We start from the raw sequence: 13,216 nt of genomic DNA, 5'->3' as shown, positions 1-13,216 counted from the left end.
ATACAAAATTTTGAAAAACATTTATGTACACACGCCATGCATGCCATGTGCGACGCGTACACTGACAGTGGATTCATGACAATTTTGGATGATGTGGCTGAGTGAGAGAGTGACACTTGGCGACACCCGGTTGGATCCTCGATGCAATTGCGTGACGCACACATCAAATTACGCTACGCTCGGTCCAAAAACTTGCTCTAAATAGCAGTGATCGGCAGACCATTTACTGCACCCCTCTCAAAGCATCTCTCTCCCCCTCTGGTCGATCTGCTTCAGTTCACAAGAGGTCTCCAAGCTGTCGAGTCCTGAAGCCACCCTACTGTCAAGATTCATGCTACTAGGGTGAGTTCACGAACCTAATTTCATAGTTTTTAAAAGTTTTACAAGGGGAATACATGCTATAATACTACATTATTGATTTTACAAATTATTATTATTTGTAATATATCAGTAGTTTACAAAATGCATGAAACGTTAGGTTGGTATTATGCATGGTACTATGGTAGTTACCCAACCAAAATCATAGGAATAATATTATGTCTAGTTGTTATGCTGCACAAACCATAAGATACTATTATACCGGGTAGAAACTCTGCCTAAAACTATACGATAATATTATACCTATTCGTTATGTTGACAGATTCTCTAGGGTAACATAGTACCTAGTTGTTATGTTGGCCAAACCAAGGATAAACATTGTGCCTAGTTGTTACTCTACCCTAATATCCTAACAATACATCGAAAACTATGATATATATATATATATATATATATATATATATATATATATATATATATATAAGTAAGTATATATACGTATCAACATAATTATGAAAGAGAATTTGTATTAAAAGAAAACTAATATATGAATAACAAGATTGATGATCATACTATAAGGTTAAACAAAACAATTGTTAAATGAGAACAACATTATTCATCCTTTAGATGATTAGTTTTCAGTTAATCCTGACCTATAATCGTTAAATCATAAATGAGCGGGAAAGATATGCATAGATCTATATGGGGATAACACCCTCACCTGTGATTGCTAGCTACAACCTTGATTGTCAAGTCACAACATGCATAAATTTCTAAACTATTTTACGATGTATGATGAAGCGTCGTGCGGGACAAATATCAAGTCGAAAGCTCGATTATAGAAACTTGTTGTAACAAATGTTCAACCAACCTTAATAAAATAAACTAAGGGGAACGCCTTGAAGCAGTAATAGTATCCAACAATAAGCGAAAGTGGTGGAAAATCTTTAAAGAGACGTTATAGGATAATAAGAAAGGGTGATATATCATAAAAAGAAAAGTTAGGAAGAATAGCATTTCATCTAAACTTCAGAGATAAAACTATTCTATGTATAAAAATATAAAAAACTATGACGTTTTCAAACCACATTTATTCTCAGGAAAATGAGTAGTGGAAATGGCAGTGTGAAGGGATGAGTTATCAAGGAGTTTATTGGAAGTCTTACTTGTTCTCTTATTGTTTAGTCTTTGTTAAGTTATGATTGTGTGCTTGGACCACAAATAATCATGTAACCTATTATATATAATAAATAAAAGGAATGGTTGTGGTATATCTTCTGTGTATTGTTCAATGTTGTCAATAACTGTGTACCACATCATTAACGTCACACATCCGACGCTTCCACCGCCAACTGGAGGTGTGATAAAAATGGTATCAGAGTTATTGGTTATAGAGAACTAGTAATTCCTTAGGAACTACGAATATAACCTCGAGTATACACTCTAATTAGGGTTAAACTTTATGCCTAATAATTGAAAGTATAACTACTCCCTCCATCCCAAAATTATAGTTCATCTTTCCTTTTTGGTTTGTCCCAAAATAATAGTCCACTTCTAAAAATAAATAATATTTTTACCAAAATACCCCCTCATTATTACTTAACCAACTAAGCATTTAATGGAACATTAAATGCAAAGTAAGGACAAAATTGTCATTTTATTATATAAAGTTAGTGGTAATTAATGCTTTTCTTAATCTGTGTGTTTTTTGTCTATGGACAATAATATTGGGACGGGGGGACTATTAATTACCCTACTGATAGACTACTTATGGGAGAGGTGTGAAGACTGGAAATTGTCGTTTGGGTTGCTGGATTTCAGAACGACTATACGCCAAGACGGTCCTACTCTTTGAATTTTCCTACCTGGCTGATCCTTAATTGATAGTCTTGAAGTACATTTTTTTAAGTAAAATACACCAAATAAAACAATATTAAGATATAGAGATATATACATAAACTCTTATAAATATACCTACCTATCATAACAAAAATCCATGCAATCATAAACTCAAGATTTCAGGTCCAATACACTATCTAGAGTTAGTACTATACATTAGTCGTACCACAAGTAGACCTAGAATGCACAACTAAGTTTTATTATGATCTAAACTACGCACAAATAAACTCAGGTATAGTAGTTGACAAACTAAACGATTAAGGATCTTTGGATTAGTGACTTAGTTCGACTACTTGAGGATTCTCGGATCGGTAACTTAGTTCGATTACTTGAGATTCTTGGATTGGAGACTTAAATCGAGATATACTACTTGAGGATTCAAGACTTAGCTTGAGTTACACTATTGAGGATGGTTGGATTGATGGTCTAGAGTCATGTATCCGACATACCCATGTAAAGAGTCGTAGGAAACACTAATACTATCTACTACATAACTATAAATGAATATTATTTGTATTTTTGATTCTCATAAACATCTGTCGTGTTTGATGTATTATGTAGGATCGTTGGAGTATCATGGCCGGCATGGGTATCTGGATGACTCTTCCCTTACCAGAAGAGGAGCATGTGGTACCTCATACACCAGAGGCAGAGGACGATTATAATCCAACGATGCCATTACCACCTACACCCATATTAGTAGAGGAGGAGCCCGAGGGGGGAGGAGGAGTCCCATGAGGAGGAAAATGGTGGGAATCCAACTGATAGTTCACCTTATCCAGATTCATCATCCACTAATTAACCTACTGATCTTGGAGAGCCAAATACCGAGGAATAGGATGCTACTATAGATGGGGGTGACCCACAACCCGATTCACCATTAGATATCATACCATCTTTACCCCCACCCTCCCACAAATCCTACCGACTTCAAATTTGAATAGGATATACCTTAAAGAGGAGGAGCTTAGAGGGTTGAGGAACAAGGTGAGGTTACTGACAGGTAGAGTCCGAGAGTTAGAGTAGGGCAAAGACATCGATGAGCCAAGGATCCTACACACTTATGACCACATTGAGGAGGCTCAGTCATAACTCCTGATGTAGCAGATTTTGATGAAGGAGATGAGCTTGGTATGAAGACATTGGAGGAAAGAGTGACAATATCTGAGGTGAGGGCATATGCCTCAGACATGGTGATCGATTTTCTTTGTCAGTAGGTGGCGTAACTGTTAGCGTTTTTGGTGGTTTACTTTGGGTTCTGGTAGATGACTCCAACATAAATTGCTAGGAGTGGTATTTTTGGATTAGGGGTTACGGAGAAGTATATAAGCAAGTTAGTAGTATACTTGATGCCAATTTTGATGTAAAATATCATACCTTTCCTGTCCTAACCACATATTTTGCGTTGTATCTGTAATCAAAATATATGTATATATACGGGAAAAAAATTGTATTTCACAAATAAAATATGTTACATTGTGAAATGACTGTGTGTGACATAAAAAACTTATCTAATTTACTTGCGACGTTTTAAAATGTGGACGACTAGCAAAGAGTTCTTAATAACTAACATTTACCTTAAAACTAATATAGAAACATGTTGCCTACGAGAGTCACCCGAAGCAACCCAGGATCCCAGATAAACCCGAGTTCTATAGCTATGGATCCAGCTGTCATACAAGTATTGGTAGCCCAAAGCGTCACAGACGCGATGGCTAATTTTTAAGCCACTAGGAATATATGATCAGGTGAAGAAACTAGAGGTGACAGTTCTCAATGTGAAAACCGAGGTCCACCAAGAGCCTATACATATAAAGATTTCATTAATTGTAAGCCAAAATCTTTTTATGGAAACGAAAGTGTAGTTGGATTAACTCAATGGATAGAGAAGATGGAGTTTGTTTTTGAAATCAGTTTCTGCATGGAGAACTACAAGGTGAAATTTACTACATGCACTTTGGCGGATGCAACCCTATCGTGGCAGAATAGCCACGTGAAAACTATGGGCAATAACACTTCTAATGACATATTCTAGAGCAAACTTAAGCAGAACATAATTAAGGAATAATGTCCCCGTGAGGAGATGCAAAAACTGGAACATGGACTATGGAATTTGACAATGAAGGAAGCTAATATAGCCACATATACCAACCGTTTTAATGATCTCACCACGCTGTGCCCCATAATTGTCACCTCGGACTACACAAAGATTGATAGATACATCTAGGGGCTACCCCTACCTATCCAAGGACTAGTCACCACTTCTAAAACAACATCATACGATAGTGCTAAACGGATGATATTCAACCTAACAAGTTAGAAAATACGTCGTGACACTATGGTTCAGAAGGATGACATCGTAATGACAGGGAGTAACAACATAAATTTTAGGAGAGATTCCAGGGGAAGGTCAATGAAACCATCTGAGAAGAAGCATGAAACGTTTAAAGCATATGCGGTTACTCCAACAACAAAAATAGAGGCTACAACCCCGAGACAACATACAGGGAATAACCCTAGGTGCAATCAGTGAAACTATCATCATACCGGTGCTTGTTGGGTTTATAGTAATTGTGGCAGGAAGGGCCACCTTGTTCAGAAATGCAAGTCCCCAACATCTACATCAGCACCTGTTGTGAACCAAGAAACTGCAGCAACTACTGGGATTAGAGCTTGTTACGAGTGCGGAGAAAGTAGGCATTTCAATAGGATTTGCCCAAAGTTAAGAGATCAGGTTGGAAATACCAGAAGAAGGGCATGATAGGAGCCAGGGATGCTATCCAGGATCCAAATGTGGTTACTGGTACGTTCCTAATTAACAACTTGTATGCAAATATACTTTTTGATTCGGGTGCTGATAAAAGCTATGTCACTCCTAAGTTTAGACAATTATTAAACAACCCCTCTAATAAAATTAGGGAAACTTATATAGTATAAATGGGTAATGGCCATATCAGTAGTACCCAAGAAGTATTAGATCACATTAACGTTAAATAATCACACCTTTCACGTCAACATCATGCCTATAATCCTTGGAAGCTTCGACGTAATAATAGGCATGTATTGGTTACCCCCACATCACGATGAGATCATATGCTTCGAAAAAGCAGTACATCTTCCCTTACCAAATGGAGAATCATTAGTCGTCTATGGAGACAAACCTAGTAAGAACCTTAGGATTATTTCCTGTATGAAGGCCAAGAAGTACCTACAGAAGAAGTGTTACACCTTTCTAGCCCACTTTGTTGATAAGAGGGAGAAACAGAAAGAGATCAAGGATGTACCTCAGGTGTGTAACTACCCTGATGCATTTCCCGAGAATCTACTCGGATTACCACCGGTGCGTCAAGTCGAATTTCTAATTGACCTAGTTCCAAGAGCGGCACAAGTAGCAAAGTCTTTTTATAGATTGACACCGTTTGAGATGCAAGAACTCTCTAGCCAATTATAGGAACTTCTTGACAAAGGCTTCATTAGACCAATCTTCTTACCTTGGGGAGTGCAAATGATATTTGTCAAGAAGAAAGACGGATCTTTTCGAATGTGAATTGACTACCGAGAGATGAATAAACTAACCATCAAGAATAGATACCCAATCCCCATAATCGATGATACTTTTGATCAACTGCAAGGATCCAATTATTATTTGAAGATCGAATTGAGGTCTGGGTATCATCAACTTCGAGTCATGGAAGAACACATTCTAAAGATCGCGTTCAAAACTCGCTACAGACATTACAAGCTCTTAGTTATGCCATTCAGATTAACCAATGCCCCAACTGTTTTCATGGATCTCATGAATCGTGTTTGCAAAACCTACTTGGACAAATTCATTATTGTATTTATCGATGATATACTAATATACTCATGAAATAAGGAAGATCAAGGGCATCTTCTACGAATAATCTTGGAATTGCTAAGAAATGAAAATTTGTATGCCAAATTCTCTAAATGTGAATTATTGATTAAAGAGGTAAATTTTCTAGGGAACATGGTTAGTAGGAAAGGAATCCATGTCGATCCCTCCAAAATTGAGGCTTTAAAGAACCGGGAAGCACCCAAGACACCAACCGAAGTGTGTCAATTCCTAGGCCTAGCCGACTATTATAGGAGATTCATAGAGAACATATCTACAATATCCAAGCCTCTCACAACATTAACACTGAATGAAATAAAATTTGTTTGGTGAGACAAACAAGAGGTTGCCTTCCAAAAACCAAAGGAAATGATGTGTAGTGCACCAATACTATCCTTTCTAGAAGGAACTGATGACTTCTTCGTAGATTGCAACGCTTCACATCAAGGATTTGAGTGCGTATTGATGCAAAGAGAGAATGTTATAGCTTACGCCTCACGACAACTCAAGGTGTATGAGAATAACTATATCACCCATGACTTAGAGTTGGGAGCTGTAGTTTTCGCCTAGAAAATATGATGCCACTATCTTTATGGGACAAAGGGCACTATCTACACGAACCACTAAAGTCTTCAACACATCTTCGATCAGAAAGAGCTTAATATGAGGCAACGAAGATGGTTAGAGCTGCTAAATAGCTATGAATGTGAGATCCACTATCATCCCGCCAAAGCCAACATAGTGGCTGATGCCTTGAGGTGTAAATGAGGCAAACCTCGTAGAGTTAGAGCACTCATGATGACAATACAATCCAACCCAATCTTACCACCCATATTCGAGGTACCGAATATGATGCTCTCATGGAAGAAAACATCGATACAAATTGCCTGCAAGGAATGGAGACACAACTCGAACTCAGGGATGATGGAGCAAGATACTTCATGAACCAGATTCGGGTTCCGAATTTTGGTGATACCAGGAAACTGGTCATGGAAGAGTCTTATCAGATGAGATACTTCATTCATCCCGGAGTAGAGAAGATATACTTGGATTTGAAGAATCTTTATTGGTGGTTGAACATGAAGGCCGAAATTGCCACGGTTGTAAGCAAGTGTCTAATTTGATTTAAAGTTAGAGTAGAGCATCAGAAGCCGTCAAGATTATTACAACAACCTGAGATTCTTGAATGTAAGTGGGAACATATTATGATGAACTTCATAACAAAACTGCCAAGACATCTACTGGCTACGCCACTATATGGGTAGTGGTCGATAGATTAACCAAGTCCGCTCAATTCCTACCAATAAAGGACATAGATAAAATAGAGAAGCTAACTGGGACATAGCTCTAAGATATAGTCAGATTACATGGCATGTCATTATCCCTTATCTCAGATAGAGTTAGTAGATTCACCTCTTGATTATGGAAAAGCCTACATAAATCTCTTGCTACCCGCCTGGACATGAGCCCAACCTATCATCCCCAGACCGAGGGTTAAAGCGATAGAACAATCCATATGTTGGAGGATATGCTCAGAGATTGTGTGATAGATTTTGGAAGTGCATGTGTATAGTCATCTACCCTTGATTGATTTCTCTTATAATAATAGCTATCACACTAGCATTAAGGTTGCGCCATTTGAGTGTCTCTATGGTAGGAAGTGTCGATCACCGATATGCTGGGCAGAGGTTGGTGTTACACAATTAGCAAAGGAACTTGAATGAGATACTTTCCTAACAGGCCCATAGGTCATCCAAGAGACCACTAAGAAGATCGTACAAATCAGAAAGCGTTTGAAGACCGCTCGTAGTCGCCAAAAGAGATATGCTGATGTTAGATGCAAACCTCTTGAATTCTAAGTTGGACACAAGGTAATGCTAAAGGTCTCTCCTTGGAAAGAAGTCATAAGGTTCAAAAAACGGGGTAAACTTAATCCAAGATACATAGGACCTTTCAAGATACTCGTAAGGATCAGTCCAGTAGTCTACCAACTCAAGTTGCCCTAAGAACTCGGTAGCGTGCAGGACGTCGTCCATGTGTCGACTCTCAAGAAGTATGTTTAGTGGTTAACATTTTAAGAGATTTGATATTAGCATTTACTATATTAGTAAAGTTTAAATTTTAAATTCATATTGGCATGTCCCATTTTCCTCCACTCTCATGTTAGAAATTAATAAAATCCTTTTGGATCAACTTTTCAATCGTAACAATTGCAAAACCCTTATTCACAAAACCTTCATTCACGTTTCACAATACTCAACAACATAGAAATCCTCATTTGAAAAACCTTCATACATGTTGGTATATACCATTACCAACATGTATCAACTGAACTTAGTGGTAGCTAAACAAATTGGTACCGACTATACTTGGTACGGTAGTGGTATAATTTTTTTTGTACCAACTATAATTGGCATAGTACATGGTTTAGGGAAAAAAATGACCGGTACCATACAAATTCCACCCATACTACCAGGCATAATACTATCCTAACATTTCATAAGATGACATTATACATGGTAGAAACTTTGCCTAAAATTATACGATAAGATTATACCTAGTCGTTATGCTGGTAGATTCTCTAGGGTAACATAGTACCTATTTCTTACGTTGACCAAACCTAAGGATTAACATTATACCTAGTTGTTACTGAACCCTAATATCCTAACAAAACATCAAAAACTATGATAATTATATATATATATATATATATATATATATATATACACACACACACACATATTAATATAATTATGAAAGAGAGTTCGTAGTAAAGGAAAACCAAATATATGAATAACAAGATCGATAATCATACTATAAGGTTAAACAAAACAGTTGTTACATGAGAACGACACTATTCATCATTTAGCTGATTAGTTTTCAACTAATTCTGTCCTGTTAAATCTTAAGTGAACATAAACGATATGTATAGATCTGTATGTGGCTGACACCCCCACCTGTAGTTGCTAGCTACAACCTTGATGGTCGAGTCACAGTAGACATAACTTTCTAAACTATTTTACGAAGTCCGATGAAGCATCGTGCGAGGCAAATATCAAGTCGAAAGCTCGATTATAGGAACTCATTGTAAAAAATGTTTGACCAACCTTAAAAAAATAAACTACCTAGAGGGGAACACCTTAAAGTAGTAATAGTATGCAACAATAAGCGAAAAGGGTGAACAATCTTTAAAGAGAAGTTATCGGATAGTACGAAAGGGGTGAAATATCCTAAAATAAAAAGTCTAGTTGAATAGAATTTCATCTAAATTTCAAAGATAAAACTATTCTAAGTATAAAACTATAAAAACTTGTGAACTCACTAACATTATGTTGACGTTTTCAAACCAAATGTATTCTTAGAAAAATTAGCAGTGGAAGTGGCAGTGTGAAGGGATGAGTTATTAAGGAAGTTACTGGAAGTCTTATCTGTTCTGTTATTGTGTAATCTTTGTTAAGTTATGGTCATGTGCTTGTACCACAAACAATGATGTAACCTATTAAATATAATAAATAAAATTAATGGTTGTGTTATATCTTTTGTGTATTGTTCAATGTAGTCACTAACTTTGTACCACATTATCAACGTCACACAACTCGACGCTTCCCCTTCCGGCCGACAGTGTGACAATCTCACCCCACCACCACCACTACCTCCGCCTAGTGCACGTTCAATTGATATGGACCAAATTATTACTGAGTTACAAAACAAGGTCCGTGAATTGAAAAAATAGGTAAGTCAATTTCGCTAACAGTTGAAGCCACATGATAAACGTTTAACAGAGCATGACGTTACTTTAGCCATGCTTCTAAAACTTATCGTGCAAGATGTTGATACCACAAAATACAATGACAATATGATATGGGAGCATGATTATGGGTTAGGGACACCCGAACAACCGTTGAATCACGACCCTAAGCAAATGTCTACATCTATTCAATCGTCAGATGTAAAAAAGATTATGTCGGATGAATACAAAATGCCACTAGCAACACCTCTTAGGCATTCTATGCGCCAAAAAGTTATGTCCATATGGTAAGTACCCATGGATAAAAATGAAAAGGAAAGGTGTTGCATGACAACATCCAACACCATCAGACAAGCTTTTAAAACCTACCATACACAGTCTATATAAAGAACGAGATGGTTCGTTGTTGTTTGCTCATCGTTATTTGACTGGTATTCCGATGATTGAGTTTTGGACACGATTATATGCGGATAGTCACACAGGCTGGTTTTAATGTGATGTAATTTATATAATTGTGTGCTCATTACGTACTACGCTTCTAATAATAATACTAACTTCACTACAAATTTTTTGCTTGGCAGCACATCATGTTGTGGATTTCATAATTGATAGAGTGTAGACGAGATGATGCCCAGTGGATGGTTGTGCCAACAGCCTTCAACATCGATGTACTTGGCTGGAGTGACATGGCTAACGAATTCGTTTACTCAACTTAGGCGGAATGTGATACAATATAATTGTGTTTGGATTACATTACCTAAGTAATAGTAATTTGTAATATAATGTTATTTCATGATTAATTAATTCCAAACTTTTATTTGGTTTTATATCCTAATCAATATACCATTTGCTCAATTGTTTTTGGGTGTTTTTGATTTGAAGACATTTAAAATGACTATACCATAACAGATTGCCAATAGAGGGGATTGTGGGGTGTTTTTGTGTTGGTTCCTGTAGATGTTGATCACCGATAAATTTTTTGGGATACAAGGATAAATGCCATTTGAACATTACAATATTACTTAAAACATATCACTTAAGTATATGTATTTATTAGTTTTTGTTGATTTTAAGATTACAATTCAATTTTAGATTTAATAAAAGCAAAACTTATACAAAAAGAAAAAGAAAAAAAAACACAAAACACATTTTACACATAAAAAAACCCATTCCAAAATGAGTGTCCGGAATCTTACTCCGGTGTTCCGAAGAACTTTTTGGAATGATCTATTCCAGACAAAATAGTTATTTAGAAAAAATGATTTTTTTTTTCAAAAAATTTATTTATATGGGATAGATTCTCAATTTTCCTTTTCTTAGATGTCAAGTATTAATAATCAATTTTATAAAAAGTTTTATTATTATTATTATTATTATTATTATTATTATTATTATTTGGAATGAGTTGTCTTGGGGTCGATAATACCAACCATTTTTATCTATTAAATGTTTTGTATAATTATCATTTTTTTTGGTTTACTAATGATATATTTACCCTCCTTATTAAACCTTTAAAACTTTATTATTATTTTTCATTTTTGATCATCAATACTAAATATTAAATTCGTAATGATCGTATGATATTTTTATCATTATCTAATTTTATAATTATATATGTAATGTTGTTTAACAAGATAAAAATATGAAATATGGACTCTAGATATAATAGTAATATTTAATTTTGTCTATTGTAATACATTTATTTTATTTCATATTTTCTTTTTTAACGACTGGTTGGTGGTTAGAAGTTAGTATTCTTAAGTTAGTAGAAATCGTCAATGTTCGGATTAGAACCCGAAACCTCCATCTTAGGCGTTGTTGTTGTGGGGTTCGGATTATTTAAAGACTTGCATTAAAAATAGATTGAACTTAATAGTCTTTTAAGATCTATAAATTAGTTATATATAATGTTAGGTTTAATGTGGGGTTGGAGATGACCTAACTACATCAACAATTCAATAAATAAAATAAATAAAGTTGAAGCTAACAATTTAGAAAATCCTTGTAGAGTTTGTAGTTATTAAATTTAATAAAGTAGGTTTCCGCTTTTAAAAAAAGAAGTCGAGGGATGCAATATTGGCATCTTGCAAAGAGTAAAATTATAGAGAATGATAAATAAAATGAGCTTAGTATAACGTTGGGGTTGAAGATGACTTAACTACATCAAACAATTAAGTATTCAATAAATAAAGTTGAAGCTAACAAGCAAGAAAATCCTTGTAGAGTTGTAGTTATTATATTTAATGAATTAGGTTTTCGCTTTTAATAAAAGAAGTCGCTTTTAATAAAAGAAGTCGATGAATGCAATTTTTCAAAGAGTAAAATTATAGAGAAAGATAAACAAATACCACAAGATCGGTGGGATATTCCGTATAGTGAATATCATCATGATCTTCAACATTAATAACCACAAACGAATATCGAACTGTCACATCATACTCGAATTTTTGTGAAAAACAATCTCTCCTATCTATCACAAATCTTATCCCAAACACTCCCCCTGTGTTAGCCGTTAAAAACACCATTATCGCCGCCACCGCCACCACCACCAACATTCTCATTTGAATCAAACACAGATTAATCAGTTTAATGAACACCATGAGAATTTTTAGACTCAAGTTAAGGACTATAGATATCTGAGAAACGAAACAGCAAAATATTATTATCTACCTTACCTTTATTCGTTTTGGGTTATAAGTTGTAATACATAAATGGTTGAGAGTGGGGAGGAAGTAAAAAAATCATGACCGAAAAAGTTTGACCCAACCCGATACGAAGTCATAGGTTTGTTCTTATGTCGGGCAATTTTAGATTAATTACAATTTCAGTCCTTTAATATATCACAATCTACATGTTCAGTCTAAAACAATTAATAACTACAATTGAAGTTTAAAATAATCAATTAATGAAAATTTGGTCGCTATTTTTTATGGGAAATTCTATTCGTACCCCTTCAATTGCCTTGTGTAACCCCAATGTGAGTGTAGTAGGCCTTGTGTACCTCCCATGATGTGACGATTTATGTGAATGAGGGGGATACACATAATAACACCCTTTTTTATTCCATTTACTAATGTGTTATTATGTTAAGTCATTTCATGAGATGCATTGATGTACATGATGAACATTTTGCTTCTTTCTCGGTCTTGTTTTAATTAACGCTCACTGTTTTTTTTTTTTTTTTTGAAGAAAAATTAAAAAACTACAATCATATCAAATCCATTTCATTCCAAAAATATCGAAAGTGATCTTTTTTTTTTTTTTTTTTTTTTTTTTTTTAAATTGACACAAATAAAAAAAAATAACATTGTCTTCATCTAAAATGGAGTTCTTATGATTTCACACATTCTAACATGTATTAAATAGTAACAACCAAGGATTAATAGGTTTGATGA

At 35.2% G+C, this 13,216-nt stretch overlaps 1 protein-coding gene across 1 annotated transcript in view; it reads right to left on the bottom strand.

Moving 5' to 3' along the window:
* LOC111909043 (transmembrane emp24 domain-containing protein p24beta2) overlaps positions 1–13,216 on the bottom strand; it is a gene marked incomplete at its 5' end in the record, with an annotated part of 38,156 nt that overhangs the window by 15,901 nt on the left and 9,039 nt on the right. The window contains one exon of the mRNA XM_023904838.3: positions 12,170–12,321. Coding sequence (XP_023760606.2) covers positions 12,170–12,321 — 152 coding nt within the window. The remainder of the gene's footprint in view (positions 1–12,169; positions 12,322–13,216) is intronic.

Source organism: Lactuca sativa, chromosome 5 (genome assembly GCF_002870075.4).
Source record: "Lactuca sativa cultivar Salinas chromosome 5, Lsat_Salinas_v11, whole genome shotgun sequence".
NCBI lineage: Eukaryota > Viridiplantae > Streptophyta > Magnoliopsida > Asterales > Asteraceae > Lactuca > Lactuca sativa.
Note: the sequence above shows the minus strand (reverse complement) of the source record. Positions and strands in the feature narration are given on the sequence as shown.